Source organism: Fukomys damarensis, unplaced genomic scaffold (assembly GCF_012274545.1).
Source record: "Fukomys damarensis isolate Sample0158 unplaced genomic scaffold, DMR_v1.0_HiC HiC_scaffold_13, whole genome shotgun sequence".
In the NCBI taxonomy this organism is placed as follows: domain Eukaryota; kingdom Metazoa; phylum Chordata; class Mammalia; order Rodentia; family Bathyergidae; genus Fukomys; species Fukomys damarensis.
This window is the reverse complement of record NW_022900925.1, coordinates 12,397,598-12,421,447: the sequence shown is the minus strand read 5'-3', so window position 1 is coordinate 12,421,447 and position 23,850 is coordinate 12,397,598. Positions and strand designations below refer to the sequence as shown.

General features: G+C 38.1%; 1 protein-coding gene across 4 annotated transcripts in view; it reads left to right on the top strand.

Annotated features, from left to right (window-relative positions):
- Window positions 1–23,850, top strand: part of Kiaa0753 (KIAA0753 ortholog) — a 73,593-nt gene that overhangs the window by 25,056 nt on the left and 24,687 nt on the right. For all 4 annotated transcript variants that reach the window (XM_010611339.3, XM_010611337.3, XM_010611340.3 and 1 more), the window contains exons 8-14: window positions 7,977–8,209; window positions 9,607–9,773; window positions 11,679–11,798; window positions 12,908–12,997; window positions 13,238–13,327; window positions 20,977–21,055; window positions 22,065–22,148. In XM_010611339.3, the coding sequence (XP_010609641.1) occupies window positions 7,977–8,209; window positions 9,607–9,773; window positions 11,679–11,798; window positions 12,908–12,997; window positions 13,238–13,327; window positions 20,977–21,055; window positions 22,065–22,148 (863 nt within the window). The remainder of the gene's footprint in view (window positions 1–7,976; window positions 8,210–9,606; window positions 9,774–11,678; window positions 11,799–12,907; window positions 12,998–13,237; window positions 13,328–20,976; window positions 21,056–22,064; window positions 22,149–23,850) is intronic.

Sequence of the window (23,850 nt, the reverse complement as noted above, 5' to 3'; positions counted from 1 at the left end):
CCTCTCACCCCCTCTGTCTTTGTTTCAAACAGGATCTCATTATGTAGACCAGGCGGGCCTCGAACTCATGGCGGTCCTCCTTCCTTGACCTCCCAAGTACAGGGATTACAGGCATTCACCACTTCATCTGGCTCTTTCTGTATCTCTTGAATCTGTTTCAGTCTCTCTTTTTTCCTTCCTTTGTCTCTCTCATTTCTCTCTCTTTTTCTCCTGTCTTTACCTCTCTACCCCTCCCTTTTGTCCTCCTCTCTATTCTTTGGCAATACTGGTGATGAAACCCAAGATTTTATGCATGCTAGGCAAGTGCTGTACCATTGAGCTGTATTTCTAGTCTCTCTTTTTTCATTGACTTGTAGTTTTTTTGGTATGAGTATTCTGTATATGACCACTCAGTCATATGTTATAAATATCTTAGAAATAGGATAATTCTTAACTTCATTGTAGTTCATTTAATCATTTTTCCCTATATTCTTTGTTTTTTCCATTTTTAAGCAGTAATTTTTCTGTTTGTTTCATTTTCTTCCAGATAAAAATCCAGTAGACCTAGCACTGTATGTTGAAAAGATGATTCTTTCTGCAGTGTATCATGCAGTACCACTTTTGTCAGAAACCATGTAGCCCCACATATATGGGACAGTTTCTGTGTCCTCCATTCTTTTCTTTTGATCTGAGTACTGGTTTTTACGCCAGTGCTGCACTACCTGCATTATTCTAAGTCTTGTTATCCAGTAAAACAATTTTTATACCCGTTCTTCCTCCAGAGTGTCCTGGCTAGTCTTAACTGTTGACATTTCCATAGAAATATTAGAATCAGAATTTACTGATTTCTGCCAAATTCTCTTCCGCTCCAAAAAAGCCAAAAAATATACTGTTGAAATTTTGGTGAAGAATTGTCTGCAGGTAAGGTGTATCTATTTAAGTTGTATTTAAGGTGTATTTATTTAAGTTGTCTGTATAGTCTCATTAATATATATGCACATGTACGTGTGCATATATGTATGTTTGTTTATATGTTCATATTTCATTCGATTCATTTGTTGGTATTGATATCTGTAATGTTCTTACAAAGGGTATCGTTTTGAAAATTTAATTTCTAATGTTTCTTGTTGGTACATAGATACACAGTTGATTTTTAATATATTGACCTTGTATCCAGCAAACTTTAATTTTGCTTTGTATGTAATTACACCATCTATAAATAAACACTGGTTTATTTCTTTCTTTTAAATCTGTATTCATTTAATTTTTTATTCAATGTTTCTGTTTTTATTTACTTGATCTATGGGTGACTGATATAAAGATATATTAAGGTTTCCTGTGATGTTAAGACTTTCTTAATTTCTCCCTGTGTTTCTGTGAATTTTTTCTCTGTTTTGAAATTGTGTTGCTAGATGTGTCAGAGTCCCTGACTATCAAATCTTTCTTCATAAATTGTATGTTATCATTAAACATTTCTTTTATCTCTCTTCAAGTCACGTTCAATTTGGATTCTGTTTTGTCAGATGTTAACATTTTTTCAGCTACTTGTTTGGCATTTACTTGGAATAACATTTTCCATTTCTTTATGCTGCCTTTCTTTTCCCTTTTAGAATGTCTCTTGTAAATAGTTTCTTGTTAGTTTTTGAACCCTATTGTAGAGTTCTATATTTAACCTACTTACATTCACTGAGATTAATGACATGTGTTGAACTTTGTTCTACCTTATTTTATGTTTTTCATTTACCAAGGTTTTTTATTGTAATTTACTATATTATTGATCAGAGTTTTCTTGTTTCATTTTTTTTCCCTCTGGTGATTTGAACATTTACATCAGTCCAGACTTTCATTAATTCGCTAATCAGCTGCTATTCTATAGAAACTTAATAGCTTAGTGCTCTGCTTGTAGCACAAGTGTAACGCAAGACAGGAAAAATAGTTCACTGTGTATTACATAGGGTTTCCTCACACCGGGCCATTCTCCTGTAATTCAGTTCAATTCTGACATGACCTCTTGGAGTTAGTTAGAGCCAAGTCCTGCAGTCAAGTCCAGAAGACCGCTCCCACTTCAGGTACCAAGTTTGTGACTGGCTGCTCTAAATTGAAACAGAATAGCTCACAGAATTCAGGAAACACTTCACTTACATTTACTCATTTGTTATAAAGTATCTTATAAAGGATACAGATGAACAGCCAGATGGGTACAGCACAGCCTGGTTTGTGGGAAGGGAAGCAGAGCTTTCCTGGCCTCTCCAGGCATGCTGCCCTCCAGGAACCTCATTGCATTCTGCAAATCAGAAGATCTCCAAACTCCAGAGATTAGGGATTTTTGTGGAGTTTTTAATGTAGGCCTGAGCAGTTATATCTCAGACTCCAACCTTTGTGCCCTTCCCAGAGAATGGGGGATAGGTTGCAAGTTCCAGACTTCTGACCTGCTTGGTCTTTGCAGCAGCCATCCTGGAGCACACAAGGATTATCTCTCTGAAACAAAAGACACTTCTTTGTCCCAGGAAGTTCCAGGAACCAGAGTTAAGGATCAAATATTAGAACAAGAGATGTACCTAAGCTAGGTGCTATGGTGCATATGTATTATCTGAACTACTTGGAAAGCTGTGCCTGGAGGATTGTGAGTTTAAGCTTAGCTTGGCCAACATAGCGAGACCTCTAACAAAAGAAAAGAAAAGAAAACAAAAAAAATGCCCTTAACCTCTATTGCTAAGGAAGTTATAAGGGTTTTAGGAGCTCTGTGATGGGAACTAAATATTTCCTAAATATTTATAGAGACTATTGTCTTGTTATGTATAATATCACAGTGATAAAATCTAATTGATTCAATTACTATTAGATATTTATTCACAATAATGGGATAATCTCTTCCCTTCATTGGTGGGTTCGTAGAACTAATATAGTGCCTTTTCAATGAAGTCTGTCTTTGCCAACATTTCTTTAAGTACTATTTGTCCTTATATCCTCTATACCAGCCAAGCATGTGGTACACAATTAAGCACTTAAGTGTTTGTTGAAAGACTGTATGAAGAAGGGTGATTCAGTAAGAAGACTTCTGAGCAGCTGATTACTGAGTAACTTGAGTACTGGGTGCTGGGGAGCTTACTTGTGATGCCTTGGAGGAAGTGCAGAGAACATTCCAGGCCTGCCTTTACATGTAGATGTGTTTTCCTAAATGAGTTACAAGATTAGAGATGCTGATCAGCTGATGAGTGAACAGTGAGGACCAGCTTTGGAGAGAAGTTGGGAAACCTGCTAATCTAAAACTCATCATAGAAGCAAATGTAGGAAAGCCAAATAGAGAAAATTTGAGTAAGACCCCAGTCTAGGACTAACACTGCCAGGTTTGTGATTAAGAAGTTACTCTGACTTAATCAGTCTGAACCTTATGTTTTTCATCTATAAAATGGAGACAGTAGTCTGGCCTGTGTGATTTAGTTACTGTAAGTAGCAAATTGGATAATTTTAAATGCTCTGAAAATGTAAGATGTTACTTTTAGTTCCTATTAATGCCCCAAATTAATGAAAAAGGCTACATTATGTTAAGGATATTCCAAGTAGGAAAACATAAATGAATTTTACGTGGTCAGGGAGAAGGAATCTTTATTTCTCTGGAAAATGTATATGTAGAATACCTTTGAAATCCTTGACAGGACAGGATGAATGGGGTCTAACCCAGAACCGAGAGTCAAAAGACATGGCTCTACCACTTACTTGTGACTTTCCACAAAGCACTTAACTCTTTTTTTGCACCTGTAAATGTAGTAGTGCCTGCTTCGGAATGTGTCATGGAGAAGCTCAAACGAAATGGTAATTGTGAATTACATTATAAATGGGAAAAGCAATAGCTGGGTGTGGTGGCACATGCCTGTAATCCCAGCACTAGAGTTCAAGGCCAGCCTGGGCTACATAGTGAGCTCAAGGCCAGCCTGAACCACTACCAACACCCTGCCTCAAAAAACGAAAGAAAAAGCATTGTACAAGATGTGAGGGATGATAATCATCATTATAAATTGAGGTGTGGTTGCAGTTAACTAATTTGCAAATTTAATACATGTACTCATGGGAAAGAATGTGGTAACCTTTTTTGTCCTTATGATGTATATTCCAGGTCACATTTTTCTGTTTCTATTTTAGATATCACTTTACCTAATTTTAAAATCTGATTTCTTAATGTTTCTTCCTCCCCACCTGGTCCCTAAAAAAATGTCATGGGGAGCCACATGGATAGAAAACTCTGTGCACCCTCATCATTTGGGATATATGATTGAGCCTGATTGAATCATCTGTCTGTGATTTACATAATTTTTGGCTGGTGCAGTTTTTTTAGTGGCTTCTGAAATATTCTTGCAATGCTTGATTACATTAGTATAACTTGTCAGCTATAAGGATTGTGGCTCCCTCCCCACCACTAGCAGAGTCTTCAGACTGCTGTCCCTGAAATTTGTACTGCATCTGCATGCTAATTTATGCAGAACATAGCTGAAGAGTGTTAGTGATCATAAAGGAGATACGACTCTTAACCTATTAGATGTCATATGTGCTGAGTTCCTGTCCCATGAAATCAAAGAATGAATTTCAAGGGACAATGGAGATTACAAGTAGGAAAAGTTTATTGAGAAACTCAGAGAGACAGGAGGGGTCCTTAAAGTGGGTTGCCACTGAGGCCCTTTGTCAGGGGTAATTTATACAGCAAAGTCACATTGTAGGTATAATGTGGGTCAAACTACCATTGACCTATAGGATTACAAGTATAGCTCCTTAACTAATATTGATGCAATAGGAAATGAGTGACATAGCAATGGTATTCAGCTGGCATCATTAACCTTGGCTTATCTATGACTTCTGAAACAGTAACATTTTTAGAAAGGAATGGGTCTAGATGTTGTGGTCACCCAGGTGGGTCTGGACTTAATGGACCTAAGTGGTGCTAATTACCATGTAATCTCAAGTTAACTATTTATCCCTTAGAGAAGCATTGTAGGCCTGGCCATTGCATCTTTATCTTGGGCCTGGCCTTCTTCAGATGCACCACAGCCACAATTCTGATGTCTTTATTTTTTCTGCTGACTTCCTTGAGAGCCCAGTCCTCCTGTATGTATGTATGTATGTATGTATGTATGTATGTATGTATATATATGTGTATGTATGTATTTTTCAGTACCAGGAATCAAACTCTCTTCCTTGAGAGCCCAGTCCTCCTGTATGTATGTATGTATGTATGTATGTATGTATGTATGTATGTATGTATATATATGTGTATGTATTTTTCAGTACCAGGAATCAAACTTAGGACCTCACGCTTACCAGGCAGGCACAGCACTGCTGAGCTGTAGCTCCCCAACCCTATGTATTTATTTCTGTCTAACTTAGCTGCCTATAATATTAGGACCTACAGGTCAGAATTGATTTGATGTATGTCAACTTGGGAGTTCATAAATAGATTACAGACTAGTGATTCAATTTTAGCATTCTTCTGATTTATATTCCCTTGCTGTGTAATTTGTGTAGTTTTGAAAAGCATCTGATTAAAGAAGTGATGCAGAGAATTTGAGGCTCAACTTACTGTTGTTAAAGAAGTCTGAATGTAGTTTTCCTTTGGATATTAAATATTCTAAACAGAGTATGAAAATGGTAAGCACTGGGTATCTCCAATGCACATTTAAACATTTACTTTATAAATTTGTTTTCAGAAATAAAATATGACCAGTACAGTTGAAGTCTCTGTAATATTTTTGTCCTCATCCCATTCTCCTCCTTCTGCTCTCTGGAGGTTACTGTTAGTATTTAGAAACCTGTTCTATTTTTAGATTTGTACTACTTATGTATTTGTCCATAAAGAATATAAACTATTGCTTTATACACATGCTATTTTACATATATGTCATTCTGCAGTTTGCTTCACCCCACTTGTTTGTAGGATTTATTTATGTTGAAAGTGAATTTTAATTTTTTAAAGTTAATTGTATAGGTTTCCCTTGTATGAATATACCACAGTTTATTTATTTATTTATTTTTTACAGTTTATTTTTCAGTTCTTATTATTTATCATTGGTCATTTGGGTGGCTACCACTTGTTGTTTTGATGAGATGGGATCTCACTGTGTTGCTTAGACTGGCCCTGAATTCCTGGGCTCAGGAGATCTTGCTTCTGCCTCTCAAGTAGCTAAAATGACTGGCTGTTGCACTAGCAAAGGATTTGCTTTTATAAACAATGACAGAGTGAAGTGGATAGCCGTGCCACTCCCTATCTATGTATACACGTGAGAGTTCCTCTAGGCTGAGCAGATACCTACTGACATAATTGTTGAAATGTAGTGGGTGCACATATTCAGCTAGAGCAACAAGTTGTTTTCCGCAGTAGTTGAGCCAGTTTATTCCTACACTGGTAGTTTATGAGAGTTTTTGTTTTTCCACTTCCTTGTTTAAACTTGGTATTGTTATACTTAGCTTCCCCACTCTGATGGATATGAAATGGTATCTTATTGCCTGAATTTTCTGATTATTAGTGAAGTGCATCATCTTTTTATATTTTTTGACAAATCATATTTTCTGTCTATTGCTAGTTTTTGTCCTTTGCCTATTTTTCTGTGTGATTCTTTTTCTTAGAGATTTTCAGAAGTATTTTATATCATTAGATACTAATACTGTGTTAATTATATGCATTACAGATTCCCTTTTAGATTTTGAGTTATTTGTTGACTGTGTGGTATCCATTTGTCAAAGGGATGCTGTAGTTTAGTGTAATTAAATTCAGTTATGTCCGTATTGTATTTTAAGAGTCTTTTCTCCCCTGGTGTCATAATAATATTCTCTCATATTTTCTTCTTAAAGTGTTAACATGTTCTTTCCACACTTAGGTCTTCATTCCATTTGGAATTTAAGTGTTGTTCTCTCCAGTTTTATTTTTACTTGTGAGTGCTAGTGTTTTTTGCACAACCCAGCTGTTACTGTCTGATCTGTCATGTCCATCATATTCTGTTGGTTTCTGCTTATTCCTACATTGTGCTCACATGCCTTCATTATTCCAGAGGTCTGTCTCTAAGGCCTTATCTTTGGTAGAGAAAGACTTACCCCATTCCCTACTGTATTGTTGTTCTTCAGAATTATTTGGTCAATTCTGGGGTTTCAGTCTTCATATGAATTTTAGAATCAACTTGTTTAGATCCATCAAAATCAGCTTTAATTGAATATGCACTTGAAATTATAGATCACTTTGTGGAGAATTGATATCTTTACAATATAGTCTGTTCATTTGTGAAGACATTTTATTCAGATTTTCTTTCCTGTCCTTGAAAATACCTTTTCATTTCTTTTCTGTAAAAGTCTTACACATCTTTCATTAGATTTCTTCCTAAGTACCTCAGTTTTTGTTGCCAGTGTAAATGGGATTTTTTTTCTTATAAGACTAATTAGTTATTTTGATTTGTAGGGATGATACTGTTTTTGTAGTGTTCATCTTATATTTAGAAACCTTGATGAAACTTCTTCTCAATTGTACTGAGTTTGTATTCATATTCTGTTGAACTTCTTATATTGACTTATATCTGCTTTTTAAATAAAGACAGTTGTAATTCTTTTCCCTTTGTATATTAAATGTTGTGAGTGGTGTTCAGACTTTATTCTGTTTCAGATTATGGGCTATTAAAGATACTGAGTAGAGAAGCAGCACTTAAATATTTGCATTTTAAGTGAAAGCGTGACCAAAGATAAGCAAGGTATCAGGGAATGCTCTTATTATAGCCAAAGTACACTGTAGGGCTGAGCTTGGGTAGTAGCAGAAAGGAAGTGCAGAGGTAGAGTTGGATCACAGAGACCAGAAAATGAATAAATGTGAGGCTTAGGATTCAGGGAATCAACCATAATACTTAGATTTCTGCTTCTAAAACTAATAGAATTCAGAAGAGGAGCAGCAAGTTCGATTGATACCCATTCCCACCGGCGTGGTTTGAGTAGTATTTCTCTCATTTTATCCTTACAAAATCTCCATGTAGATAAGCGTCAGCCTGATGCAGAGATTCCAGTGACCCAGAGGTTGGAGAGTGAGCTTGATGCATTAGATGTGGATGTCCTTCCAGAAGAAGCCCCACTTATTCCAGACCAAACTGTAAACTTCAAAGATGAGGCATTAGTCCTGGCAAAAACAGGAGCAATGAAGAAGAAACCTAAGATGGAAAGTGTGCCATTTAGAAAGAAAGATGCTCTGGAGCCAGCAAGACTACAGCAAGTATGAAATCATTTCTTTCTGTCAGCCCATTTATATTAATCTGATGTCCAATGCCATATTAGGTAGTTGGTGGAGCCAACATTTTATTTCTCAGGCAGTTGGGTGCCAGAGCCCTTGAGCCCAGTAATCTAAGCTGATTTAACTTAGCTCCAGATCGCTTTTATATTTCAACCAAAAAAAATTTTTCAGTATTATTAATAGGATAGAGCATTTCCCTTGTCCTAGTTCAGTAAGATCTTAACTAATTTGATACTGAGGTCCTCATTGAGAAGGCTATTTAAAACTCAGGGGTTTTTCTGCTACTGATTTGAAAGTATGAGATTTAAGAGGATTTAAGATTGGTTGCTGCAAAAAGATAAATATTGTTCATTAATAATCACTGAATAGGGTGTGGTGGTGCAGGCCTATAATCCCAGCACTTGGGAGGCTAAGGCAGGAGGATTGCCGTAACTTCAAGGCCAGCCTGGGCTACATAGTAAGTTCAAGACCAACCTAAATTACAGAGTGAGACCGGCTCTCAAAACAAAACAAAAATCACTGAATATTAAAGAGCATCTTGGATAAGTGCTTTTTAATATATCTGTGGAAGTCAGCTGGATAGTTAGAACTTGGTTTGAAACTATGTCAGATTTTAGACTTCATTTGAACCTTCCTTAAAGTACTACAGTGCAAAACTGGCCAGTCAAGCACCTCCTACTCTGAATAGCTATATTGTAGCGATTGCCACTCGACAGTGCTGTCTGAAGGTTTCTGTAGCAAACCTATGTATTTGTCAGATGGCCTCAGAGGAGGGAGGTCTAGCAGTTATCACCAGTTACTGATGTGTCATGGTTAAGGTCAAATCTTTTTCTTTCCCCAAAAAAATCTCTAATGGGGCTCGCAGAGAAGTCAGGATTGAGCCTGTAAGAATTCAGTCTGATGTTCTCCAGAGACAGAGCCTGATGCTTTGTGGCATGTTAAAATAGTTTAATTCAGGGCTGGGGATTTAGCTTGCCTTGCAAGCATAAGGGCCCGAGTCCAATCCCCAGCACCAAAAAAACAAACAAACAAAAAAATAGCTTGATTCATACCTTTTAGACCCAGGGCTCAAAAAGTTTAAATCGTTTAACTGAATGTTTTATAACTTCCCTTTAAACAATATAGAATTTAAAATTGAAAGTTTTAATTAGGAAAAATTCTATAAATAAATAAGAATACTGTTTATGTATATAAAAAGATGGCAGAGCCAGGCATTTGAGTTCTCTTCCTCCAACACTACCACCAGAGTTGCTTCAATGTAATTTATACTCTTCTCTGAGTCCCTAACAGAGAAGCACTGGGCACTTTAGTGAGTCAGGTTGAAACCAGAGTGTTTTTGATATTTGTTTGGCGATGTAATTCATATTTACCTCTTGCAGGGACTTCACAAAACTGAAAGAAGTAGAGCAAGCCAATCTCACAGCAAGAACAGGTTGCATCAGATGACAGTTTCATCCAGATTAAAAGTGAACCGACAGCCTATGAGAGACCATAGGGCTCCGTGGTTACCCTCAAACCCCACCTCCCCACCAGCATCTCCTAAATGGTATGTACAGACTCAGGGGACCATGGGGTATAGGAGTGTATTTATCCTCCATGGGTTGGAACAGAAGCTTTAATTCTTCCCATTAAGAAGAAATGTTAGCCAGGCATGGTGGTACACGTTTGTAATCTGAGTGCTCTGGAAGGTTGAGACAGGAGGCTGTTGAGTCCAAGTCTAGCCTGGGCAACTTAGCAACTTAGCAAGACCCCTGTCTCAAAATTTAAAAAAAGTGTTGGTATGTACTTCACTGTGAAAGCTCTGGATTTATAGGGGAGAGGGAAAGAAGGGGAGGAAAAATGAAAAAGCAGAATACTTGTTAAGAAATAATGCTTAGAAATAGTAGTAGAAGAAATAATAATAATAATAATAGTGCTTTTATGGGTAAGGCATACATGAGAAGTTTTTGTTTAGAGCCTGTTGGTTACCTTTTTCTACCTGGCTATGGTTGGAGTGACCTGGTCTCCCAAGGAGGGAGAGGGAAAGAAGGGGAGGAAAAATGAAAAAGCAGAATACTTGTTAAGAAATAATGCTTAGAAATAGTAGTAGAAGAAATAATAATAATAATAATAGTGCTTTTATGGGTAAGGCATACATGAGAAGTTTTTGTTTAGAGCCTGTTGGTTACCTTTTTCTACCTGGCTATGGTTGGAGTGACCTGGTCTCCCAAGGAACACTCTGATACCTAGTGGATATGTGTCACTGTAGGGAAGATCATGGGCTTCCCTTGTCTTTTCTCCCAACAGATTATGGTTTCTTGAGGATGTGTCTTTTTTGTATTTCAATGCCCATTGCCTGGCACATAATAGGCACCCATTAAATCTTTGCTGAATGAGGAGACATTTAAAAGTAACCCATTGGTGATGTCCAAACTTCAGGGAACAGTTTGGAAAATGCTGGCATTAATGTCTTGTCACCCACATTCATAGCACATGGAGAGTGAGGAGCTGTCTGTTATTCCACCGGACTGAAGGAAAGGTATTGTCCTCTGGCAGGAGCAGGGCCCAGTTAGGAAACAGTCTTTGGGGAAATTAATTAGAGATAAAGAGGAGCTTGTTTGCCATGGTTCAGTGGTTCTTGATAACACATTGGAAAGGACAGGAGGTAGAATAATACACAGAAGGAAGCAAAAACCAGTAATGCAAGGAGAACAAGGGAGAAGGTTGGTGACTAGAGGATGTACCTTCAAGGAGGCCATCAGAAAAGTGAGCAGCCTGGCAAGAGATTTCAGTGGTTCTGACTTAGTGGCAGTGCTTAGCCATCAGCCTTCATTGTGAGGTGAAAGAAGCCATGTTGAGAGAATGAAGTATTCTCACTTGTGTAACAGACTTAGGACTAAAATCAGGTCTCTGATTTCATGTGCTGCTTTTAATTACTCTGTTCTGATTCCTGTATTCATATATATATAAGTGTGAATACAGAGATATGAGTTCAGTTAGTAAGCTCATAAAAACATAAATGGGTTGAAATTGGTATTGGGAACCAATACACTATGGCTACCTTAGGGAGTGTATATATGTAGCAGTGGAGGAGGAGAGCCAGTAAGGCTGCTATGCTCACAGTGCTGAGTTGGACCTTAGAGAGAATCATGTAGGAATGTAATAGGGAATAGTACTGGCTACATATTAAAACCTACATATTGTTGACGTTCACCCTGTATTCTGTAGTTATAATTGTTTTTCCATTTAAAGTAGTAACTGCTTCTTTGAAGTGAAGGGAACTTTCCCCCTTTGACACTGGATCTGACTGCTTGAGGATCTTCCTGTTCTTCACCTTCAGTCTCCTATTTTAGGGTGCTCCATGCTGTAGATCACCAAGACTTTAATGCTCTGGTCTCCTCTGAGCTGGGACCTTTGGATGAGTCATCAGATGTGGAATGATTACAGAGGTATACTTTTCCATTCTGTGCAGTGCTGCATGGCTAAAGGTGAAATGTAGCCCCAGAGATGCCACAGAAGAACAGTCTCTCCAGCAAGAAGGTGCTCCAGAGGAAAGTCAGCTGACGGGTGCCATCGACCATGAGGCAGCCAGGTTTGTGCTGGTATTTTTCAGATCTTTGAAAATGAAAAGATTCCTTTTACAGACTGTAAAGCAAACCCTTTCTTGTTTTTCCTATATCTAAAGTTGGTTATTTAAAATGTAAAGTATTAAACTTTTCTATTAAGTTATACAACTTGCACGAGCCTCTCTTTTATTTCTGATTTCATTTATTCAAAAATTATATGTATGTTAATTGGCTATTTTTGTGTATGGCACCATTGTGGGTTCTGTGACAACCTTAAACAAAGGGGGGCAAGTAAAACATAATCCTAGCCCCCTGCTTTTTTACAGTCAGCAGGGAAAATATGTAATTAGCTGTAATTTAAGATAGGATACTACATGTACTCTTAGAACAGAGAATTTAGAAGGCAGAGAGGTTACTTCTTGCTGTGAAAATCCAGGTTTCCTGGAGGGAGAAGTTAAGCTAGGACTTGTGCAGGCAGGATTTAAGTATGGGGGCTATGTTGAGAACATTCCAAAGGAAGAGAGCAGTGCAAACAGGTCGCTGCATATTTGTTTGGCTGAAATTATCTTCTAATTATGGGAAAGCACAAATAAAATGGAGTCATTAGGGCTGAGAATACAGCTTAGTGGTAGAGCACTTCCCCAGCATGCTTGAAACCAGGATTGACCCTAGCACTTAAAAAATAAAGTGCAATCTTTAAATAATTTGATAATATTCACATATCCTGAACCAAACCCCTTTTGTATACAATAACATTGTCTAGAGGCAGCTTTTTTTTTTTTTTTTTTTAACTTCATTATACCTACATGGGTATCCATTTCTTTGTCTAGACTTGAAGATATAGCTAGGGCTCTGTTTTAGTCTAACAAGAACTCCTAAGTACAGCGATGTCTTGAAATGAGAACGCTTATAAGTAGCTTCTTTTTGTTCTGCATACTAGTTCAAAGTGCCTTTGTATATAAATTTATTTGTATAGAAAACATGACATGGAATGCTTTTATCGGTACAGCTACATTTCTTGGTCTTTAATGGAGCAAGGATTCGTGTCAGGGAGGGGATCTCTCCCTTTTGCTGTCTCTGTGGTAATGAGGCCCTGCAGCATTGCAGCATAATTAATTTGACTCTTATCTGTTAGGCTCACTTGGCTTGATGCTGAGTCTTCTAAAAGACTGAAGGAACTAGAAGATTTAAAAGCCAAAGAAATGGGCAGAATGCAAAAACAGAGGTAAATATTTGTTGCTGAGGCAGAAAAAGGTAAGCAGGCTATATTCTGTGTCATTAGCTTTCTTAACAACCAATTGGGCTTGTTCAGCTTCAGCCACACTTTTATGCTTCTTGGCTTTCTGCCTCCTGAAAAGGCTGTGAAGTCACCTAAGAAACATACAGCTGAGCCAAGGCTAGAACCCAAGTGAATCCTTAGTCTGTTTTGAGCACTGTTGGGGTGACTCTTTGTTCTGTCCTCTAGGCTCGAGTGGCTTGACGCTGAAACTTCTAGGCGAACAAAGGAATTGGATAAATTAAAAAGTGAAGAAATCGATAGAATCCACAAACTAAGGTATGTATTTGCTTCTGAGAAAGAATAGGAGATGCTGGTCTGTTATAATTAATCCAAATAGTTTTAACAACTAACTAGGACTGTTTAGGCTTAGCCTCATTACATGAATACGTGAATGCAGGCATGAGCGAATGCGCATCTGCAGTGTTATCATATTTTTGCTAGAAAATGTTTCCTTTGTGTGGAGTTTGAAGGTGAATGGGGGAAAAAACTATAATTTGGGCACAGCTTTTTTCTTATATTTGCTTATTTGTTTATATGATCTCAAAGATTCTTTTTCCTAGCCAATTGCCAGTCCTGCTAGGGGGCAGAGAAGGTCAGTATGATGTGGATGTTCTACTTATGGGTGAACGTATACATACTTTGGTTTCACATTTTGCTTCAGTGTAGTCTAAAGTTTTCAATTGAGGTTGATTGTTTTCCATTCATTCCCTTAGAGTATTACCCCCCTCAATATAGGCATGAAGTTTCTTATGATTTAGAAGAGGTGCTGTTGCTGTTACTGCTATAGTTGGCTCATTTTTTCAGCTTTGATAATCACACACCCTGCAGTCAGATAAACAAAACACTTATTGAAACATCTGTGTTTTCTTTCACCATTCATAACAGTGTTCAATCCCAGTTATAAGGCTGTGGTTCTGTCATTTGAAGGCCAAGATGTTTTGTTCATAGTTAAGATTTCAAGTGATACCATCATAGAATCTTAGGATTCGAAGGACCTTTTTTCTCCAGCTGATTCTTCCGAGGCCCCTGTAACGTTTCCCCAAAGTGACTGTCGGTGTGCACACACACTCTCTGTGAAGAGGTACTTCATACTGTCTCAAGGAGTCCATCCCTTGGTCATGTGTAGCTGTTAGAAGGTGTGATATTAGATTGTGCTAAAATATTCCCTATGACTCCTTCCCACTTGTCTTTGGACCGTATAGCAAAAGGATAATCCTCTGTACTCTGTTTATCTCTGTGTGTGATCTTTCTGTTTAAAAAAATAAATATACATATAGAAAGACATTCTAAATTCACATATATAATCCACAATATTACAAAAATGAATACACAGGTACCACCAAGAAATAGACGATAGCCACTAACTGTAGATGCATCCACTGTGTCCTTCCCCAGCTGCATCCCCATCTTTCCCCCAGAGGCAGCCACCACCTGATTCCTGTGTTATCTTCTCATTACCTTTCTTCATAAATCTACCACCTATGTATTCATCCCTACCAGTATGTTGGGTTTTTTGTTTTTTGTTTTTTTGGTACCAGGATTGAACTTAGAACCTTATGTTTGTAAGGCAGGTGATGGTACCATTGAGCTAAATCCCTGGCCCTCTACCAGTATACTTTTTTTTTTCAGTTTGTTGGTACTTTTTAAGTATACAGTATAGTTACATTTATCATTCATATCTTTTTAAATTTTGAAAATTGAGATCCACAAATCCAGCAGAACAAGGGAAGGCAGTGTTGCTGGCATTAGATGAAGACTCTTGGGGGAAAGTAGGTTGTACAGAGTCTCAGTTACAGTCTGACTTAAACTTCCTTGGGAGTTTTTTGGAGCCCATCCCAGGAAATCAACAAGCAAGGTCTTGAGTGAGTCCTGGCAGGTGCAGAGCTTACCTCTTGGTGGGGGCGGGGTTGTAGATAACCAGGTCCACTGGACTTGTAGAAAGAGCCTGATTGGGGAAATGGGCTGACTTGTCATGCTCCGCCTCTCCACTCCTTCCGGCTACCCTTTGTGGCCACAGAGGAAGAGCAGGAAACTTATCAGAATCAGGGCCAGATGAGCCACTTACCCAGGCTTGGCTTGCTGCTTGTGTGGTTTTCCATACTTCACTGTCTTCTTCTCTGGTTTACTTGCTTTTTTTGATAGAGCGCATTCTAATTTAGCTTCTTGAGAAAGGATAAATGGGAAATAAATCTCTCACACCTTTCAAGTCTAAAAATGTTTTATTCTGCTCTCATATTTGCTGAGAGTGTTACTGGATTTAGAATTCAGAATAGAAGTTTATTTTATTGGAAATTTAAAAAATATTTTTAGATAATTGTACATTCACATGAAGTTGTGATAATACAGAGAAATCTTAGGTTCCCTTTACCCAGTTCCCCAGTGTAACATTTTGGGAAACTGTAACACAGTACTACAACCAGCATGTTAACACTGACAAAATGAAGGTGCACCTGGTTGATGCGGATGTAGTTGAGAACATTTCCATCACCACACAGATCCATATTGTTGCCCTTGAAGAGCCACACCTACTTCTCTTCTGTCCCCACCTACTGCTTGGCTAAGTAACCCATGGCAACCACTAATCTGTTCTCCCTGTTTATGCTTTTTATTTCAAGAGTGTTATGTAAGTGGAAATGTGTAGTATATAACTTTTTGGGATTGACTTTTTTTCCCCCTCTTATGTAATTTTCTGGAGATTCATCCATGTCTTTGCATCTATCATTTGTTCATTCTTTTTGTTGCTGTGTCGCAGTCTGTGGGCATACTATCATTTACCTAACCATTCACCTGGTTAAATATCTGAGGGACGTCTGGGTTGTTTCCAGTTTGGAGATACTATAAATTAAGTTTCTGCTAACATTAGCATTTGTATGAAGGTAAGTTTTCATTTGTCTGGAATAAATGCCTAAGAGGGCAATTGCTGGGTTTTATGTTTATTGTATGTTTTGGTTTTGTACAAAACAGCCAGATTTTCTAGAGTGGTTCTCTCTGTTCCCACCAGCCGTTTTTTTGTTTTGGTTTGGTTTTGGTTTTTTGAGACAGGGTCTCCTTCTATATTTCAGGCTGGCCTTGAAGTCACCATGGCTGGCCTCAGATTCATGGCAATATTTCTGCCTCAGCCTCCTAAGTGCTGGGATTATAGGCATGCAGCACCATACTTGGTGCACCAGGAGTTTGTTAGTTTGTTTTTTGAGACAGGGTCTCACTATGTAGTTGAGACTGACCTGGAACTCACTATGTAGCCCAGGCTGTTCTTGAACTCACAGCGATCCTCCTGCCTCAGCCTCCACCAAGAGTTTTTGAGGGATCCAGTTGTTCCGCATTTTGCCAGCATTGGGTGGTGTTGCTGTGTTGCTATGTTGCAGTGTCTCCTGTGAATCCCTCTCCTCCTCTCCTACTCTTCACTCTACTCCACTCCCCTTCCCTTCCCTCTCTTCTTTTCTTATGCTGGGGATTGAGCCCAGGGCATTGTGCATGCTAGACAAGTACTCTACTACTGAACTACAGCCCCAGTGTGTCTTGTCTGTCTGTCTGTCTATCTATCCATTTATTTAAATTTTGGAATAGTGTTTCACTAAATTGCCCAGTGTTGCCTCAAACTTGTGATCCTCCTGTCTCAGCCTCCTGAGTAGATGGTATTATAGGCATGTGCCACTATGCCTGGCTCCTGGCTCCTCGTAGTTTTAATTTATACTTCTCTCATAGCTAATAATGTATTTTCCTAATAAGATAATATTGAACATTCTTTTAATGTGCTTATTTGGTCTCCGCTCTGTCTTTGCTCACATGTGGCACAAGTTTCTTTGTGGTGTTTGGGTGTATTTGGCTATTTTCTGAAATTTTTCCATCTTCCTAGGTTGCCCTTTCTTGGACCTTTGGCTAAAGCAAGTGAGCTTTTATTGTATGTATGTATGTATGTATGTATGTATCCATTTGCATTTCTGGGTTGGTGACTTTTTCAGTATCTACTTTGGGGATATATGAGACAAAACAGAAAACCCAGGGAACTCAGCAACATATCTTTCTTTGGGACCCAGAGTCCCCAACTGGTCTGCTTTTATTTTACTTTTCCAAAACCTCTACTGTTGGTTTAATACATAGGGTTCTTAGTTGTACTTAACAGGAATAATAGAGGAAAATGTATTTATTCTTTAAAAGGGAAAGTCAGGTCAAAATTTTTAGAGCATCATTTCATTGTTTTGCTTTCAGTGAGAAATTGAATCTTACTTTTGAATCTTTTGTAGAAATTTATACTCTTCTTTTCCCCAGTGTTCTAAAATTTTATAGCAGTAGGACTTGATATGCCTATATTTTCATTCCTCAGTTGACCTTTTCTTCATCTAGTAATTTATTTGCTTCAATTCTAGTGTTCTTGCTTTATTTTACACTTTTTTTCTTGGCCTCTTTTCTCTTTTTCTCCCTTTCTGCAACTCCTGTTGTTTGATGTTGAACTTCCAAGATTGGCCCTCTGATTTTCTTTTTCCCTTTCCCTTTTTTTTTTCCTCATTCTTTAAAAAATTTTTTTGTTAGTATATGTCTGCAATGCATAATATATGCATTATGGGATAGTAATATATATATACACACACACACACATATACATACACATACATGCACAAATATATATATACATAGATATACATATATATAGTGATATGTGTACTTATTGCTGTTTTTTTTTGGTACCGGTGATTGAACTCGGGTCCTTGTGCTTGCAAGGCAGGCCACCGAACCGCTGAGCTAAATCCCCGGCCCATGTGTACTTATTGCATCTTGATCCTTACTACTTCCCTTTCCCCTTTCCACTGTCTTATCTTCCCCCATTCCCAGATCACCTTTCCATCATCACAAAGCCCCTGATTTTCTTACCTGTTTTTTTCCTATTTTCTTTCTTTCTCCCTTCCTCACCTGTACCCCCACCTGCCACCCCAGTAAATGATTTTCTCACACTTACTATTTAACCTGTTAGGTTTGTCGTTTCTGCTACAGGGTTATAAAGTCTTAAGAATTCTATTACATTCTCCAACGTTCTCATACATATTAGTCTCCTATGTAGGGATACACTGCATTCTCTAGATATATTAACAGCAGCTTTTCCCTACTTTGCCCTAGTGTCTCCCTTTTCACTCTCAGCTAGTAGTCCTTCACTAATCTTCTGGTGTTTAAATGTAGTGACTACTGATTTAAAAGTCTATTGGAATCAGTATTTAGTGTTAGGGTTTTTTTTAAATGTTGTCTTTTGATATACTTTACATATAGTAAGATGCAGAAATCTTAAAGGTACAGTTCAGTGTGTTTTGACAAATGCATTATGCATTGACAAAAGCCCCAGTCAAGGTAAGGAAAATGTCCATCAACCTAGAATGTTCCTACATGTTCTTCCTGGCCATTTCCCTACCTCATACTACTTCACCCCTTACAGAGGCAGCCATGTTTTGATATCTGTCCCCATAAAATAGTTTTCCTTCCTCATGAACTTCAAATACAGAATTGTCAGGATCTAGTCCTTTGTGTCTGGCTTCTTTTGTTCAAGATATTGAAGATTCACACATTGTGCCTGTATCAGTATAGTTCATTCCATTTTGTTGCTGGATAATAGTCCATTACAGAAATATACCACAATCTGTTTATCCTCCTCCTTACTTACCATTGGGATTGTTTCCCATTTTTAGTTAGTATGAATAAAGTTATAGAAATCTGCTTTCACTTCTCTTGGATAAGTAATTTAAGAGTTAGATTTCTAGGTATTAGGATAGGAACTTTACAAAGCTAGCCATACAAACTTTTCAGAGTAGTTGTAACACTTATACTATTATCAGCAATACACGGGAATTCTTCATTAGTTGTTTTACATCCTTGCTTACGTTTGACCTTACCAGTCTTTTTAACTTTAGCCATTCTGGTGGGAATGTGGTAGTATCTATCTCTTTGTGATTTTATTTGCATTTCCTTGATGACTAATGATGATGAGAACTTTTTCTAGTGCCTGTTGTGAAATATCCATTCAAGTCTTCTGCCCATTTTTTGTTGGTGTTTTGATTTTTAATTATTGATTTGAATTCTTTACAGTGGTGCCTGAGTTCATGAACGATTTTGGTCACCAACTGAATTGGATGAGAACCAAGTCAAATTTCCCCATAAGGTCAACACTGCACCTAACCACCGAATTTGATTCAGTTCTCATCCAGTTTGGTTTGTGACCAAAAGAGTGGAAAGGATTAAGTTTGTGAATTAAGGCACCACTATATATTTTCTAGTTGGAAGCACCTTGTCAGATATATGTACAAAAGATACTCCCTCCCAGTACGGGGCTTGCCCTATGTATTTTCTATATTTTTATCAGTGTGTGTTTGTAGTACATAATGATTGCCTCTATATATCTTCTTAACGGTGACTAGATGTTTTAGATTAAGAACAGTTGGTCACTTTTTAATAGGTCTTTTTGTGAACTCAAAGATACTCTATATTTTCTTCTAAATATTTTGTAGCTTTGACGTCTATGATCCACTTTGAATTAATTGTTATATATGAGATGAGATACTGATCACAGGTCATTTTTCCCCTTATGAATATCTGTCTATTCCAGCTGCAGCTGATGAAAGGATTATTGAACTTGAGCTGCCCTTGGGCCATCTGGATGGACTGTTGAGCCCCCTCTTGTTGGTCTTTCGCTCTTAGCTTTCATGTGGGTCAGACTGTCCAGAGAAAATGTTTTTGATCTTTTGCCCAGAGGATAAGGATCTGAACGCAGGTGCCTTAGAAACTTAAGTTGGGAAGGGGGCTATGGGCCTTTCTGTTCAGCATTCAGCCTCCCTCTTTTCAGTATGGTACCTACCACCTCAATTCTGATTGGTTACTTGTAGACTAGAGACCCTTCAGAGAAAGAGCAATGAAACTTGGAATTGGAGAGAGGCGGTTGTCAAACTGAATGAAGTTGGACAGGGAACCTAGGGATCTAACTTTCCAAATGCTGTTTGACTCTTGTCTTCCATTTAAGCCACCCCCTCCCAGCTTTCCTCAGGCCTAGAAATACCTGGTACTGCCAGTCACTTGCCTGATTGGGTCAGCAGTACAAAGTATGTGGTCCTCACTTCCCCCATTCCTGGCCTAGAATTCAGTTTTTTTGGATCAGCTAAATTGGTTATCACTTTTGTCCTTTGTCTTCCAGCACCATTTTTTTCCTCCTTGTCTTTGTGGTTTTATATCTAATTCTACTGTTGTTTTAGTGAGGGTTTTAAAATGAACAAAATTAGTTTATTTGATTGAGTCTGTTCAGAGGCAACCATTATTTTTATTTTTATTTATTTTTGTTTTTTTGGTTTTTGAGACAGGGTCTCACTACGTAGTTGAGACTGACCTAGAACTCGCTATTTAGCCCAGGCTGGACTCAAACTCACAGTGATCCTCCTGCCTCAGACTCCTGAGTGCTGGTATTACAGGCATGTGCCACCACGCCCAGTTGCAACCATTATTTTAAAAAGTATTCTTACAGCATAACTTACTTGTCCAGATGTGTCTTGAGCCCTCATACACAAAGTAGGGTCCTGGGGCCAGGGATGTAGCTCAGTGGCACCACTCCTGCCTGGCAAAGGCAAGGTTCTGAGTTCAATTCCCGGTACCAAGAAAACAAAACAAAACAAGACAAAACAAAACAAAAACAACCACCACAACAACAAAAAAATACACAAAGTACAGTCCAGCCCAGTACTGTTGTATCACCTGTGAACTTGTTGGAAACCCAGAATCTAGGCATCCTTGGGACCAAGTGAATCAGAACCTATAGTTTAACAAGATTCCCAGGGGATCTGTATGGTCATTACAATTAGTGAAGCATTGTGGTTTTTATGATCATTTGATTTCTCTTCATCTGGAGTAGTTAGAACCATATGCAAACTTGGCTTTTGACATGAACTGTTTATTTCTAGTGTTTCTGCTACCCAGTTTGCAGACAAAGTAGAGGCGGCAGTTCTGGAGCGTTTGAAGCCCCTCTTGGTCAAGGCCCAGGTAATCTAGTTGATCATATTTGTTTGCTTTTTGTATGTTGTACAGTACAAAAGAGTTGCTACAAAAGTCACACGGAGCCCTTTAGGACCAAGTGTCTGTTTGGCAGCTGGAATTTGCAGTGCTGATCAGACTGTGGTGCAGAGCTTGGGCATAGTGTTGCTGTGGCTTTGACATGCCTAGACTGCCACATGCTGGTGTGTCCTCTGTCAAGGGGAAGATACAGATGAGGGGAAAGGGTAATGTCTTACTCTCGAGAAAGGTGAGAGTCTAATTTGGGGAACAAGTTTAGATTGCAGTTTCCATTCCTAACCAAGCAGAGGTATTGATGTTAGCATTCAGTTAGTTGTTTCCAGAGAGAGAGAGAGAGAGAAATTAGGACATGTCTGTGTATAACCAGTACTTTCTTGAAGATGAAATGGCATATGGCACTACCAAGATATTGTACCATCATCCTATAAGCAATGAGTTAAATTAATTCTATAGCCAGATTCTGTAGGCCCACCTGTAAATGGAAACCTTGTGTTGGGATGAATAGATAAGGCCACAGAAAAATACAGTTTTAAATGGAATGAATGACACTCTGGGTCTCTGCACAGACCTCTGAACTTCCATATGTCTAGGTTAAAAAATGTTAAATTATTAGTAGAGTCCATGAATGAAATCTCCAGAGTGTTGAAATAGGAGGGTTCTTAGAAATGAAAGAGTCCCAGCCTCCTCATTTATCATTGAGGAAACTGTGGATCAGAGAAGTTGAATGACTTGCAGAAAAGCACACAGCTACTCTGGCAGAGTTTACAAAGTTGAGGGAGGAAAAAGTATGCAGTGCCAAGAATAACACATGGCATTTATTTTCATGAAGACAAAGTGCTGTAATTGCTGCAGAAAAGCCTAATGCAGCTTGAGCTGATGAATAGTTGGACACAGAAGTTGTTCTAGTAACAGGATTCATTTGTACTAATATGAGTTGTAAGTTTTTATAATCCATGAATATATTTGTCCATTTTAATAGAGAGTTAATTCTTCTGTGGAAGCAAATACTCATTTGAAGGATCATCCATCATTGAACACAGCAGCAGCCCAGCCCGCAGAACAGGTGTGTGTTGTTGGTTTTTGGGTATTATTACAAGATAATGTCTCTGGTTGAAGGAAAATTATATGAAGATTGCAAACACTGTATTATCCTACTCAAAGCAGATGAAAATAATTTTTCATATCTGGGATGTTAATTCTTACAGGGTTTACTTAGCATTATGACTTAGATCAGCCTTACAAACAGCATACAGACATCACAAGAACCGCAGGTTTTTGTCAGTGGTTCTTTTGTCTCCTGCTGATGACAGAATATGGGTGCACTGCAGCCTTGAGTGTTTATGGCCTGCGCCAGAAGAATAGCTGTCCTCATTTCCTTTCTTTCAGCTCACTACTGGCTTAATTTCCTTTATACTTAGGGCCTAATGTTTTTGTTAGGAAGCATGTTTTGAGTGCTTAGTATGTGACCAGTATCTGGTCTAGCAGACAGAAGAGAAAGTCCAGGAAAGAAATGAAAACAGTTGAGAAAAATAAGAACATTTTGTTGTTGTGCATTTTGTGCTCCTGCCCTGGATGACTTGCTTCTCATATTTTGAGGAAGGCTCCTGCATTGCTTAGGGTTAGAGCTCTGGAGTACAAGTTGCATCCAGATGATCATGGAAATTGAAAGATGTTTATTGCTTTAGTTGCTCAGAGCAAGTATAAAGGCCCCAGAGTTAAAAGGAAGTTAGAATGAAGCTCCACCAGCCTACTGACCTTGGGAGTAGGAAGAAAGGTTTTGAAAATCTGTCCCTCTTGTAATTATTAGCTGCAGCATACTTCCATAATTTTTTAATTATAATTTTTTTGTATCAGTATTTTGTGGCAGAATTTCATGTGAAGTGAGGCTTCTGTGACTGGAAGCCAAAAGGTGTGCTGCAGCTTCTTGTAAATGATCCCCCCTCCTTAGCAAAATAGTGGCCAATCCCTAACCTAGGGAGGTAACCCCATACTGCATTTTAATATGAGAGGAAAACAAAGTGACAACAAAATAAACCTGTCTGAATATTACTAGAAGAATTCAGCCTTGTATGTAAGAATTAGGCTTTAAATCATCTTTAAAACAATTTATTGAAAGAGAAAAGAAACTTTGGTATTTAGAATTCTGGGATGTTTTAACATCTTTGCAAAGAATTTCTCAGTGCCATCAATAGTTAATGTTTATAAATAATTGAATAAAAGAAATAAACACAAATGAACTAACTCATAGACGTTATGATGAATTAGAAATTTTTTCCCAGTGTTAATTTACAAAAGAGCTGTGAGATCTTGAACACACATTATCAGATTATTCATCTTTAAAATGGAGGAGGGCCAGGTATTTAGCTCAGTGGCACCATGCCTGCCTTGCAAGCATAAGGTCCTGAGTTTGACCCCTGGTACCAAAAAAATAAAATTAAATAAATAAATAAAATAAAATGGAGAAGACATTTGCTGTGTCTCACTTGCATTTAACAAGTAAAATTCAGCTCTTAGTAGATTTGCCTGTAAGCAAAATAATGTCTGGTAGCAGGAACCAGGAAAAAGGGAATCATGACAACATACTTTTCTGTTACTGCAGCTGTTTAAACTAAAACTGTATATGAAATATATATATATTTTGTTTGTTTGTTTGTTTATTTGTTTGTTTTTTTGAGACAGGGTCTCACTATGTAGTTGAGACTGACCTGGAGCTCACTATGTAGCCCAGGCTGGTCTCAAACTCACAGCGATCCTCCTGCCTCACC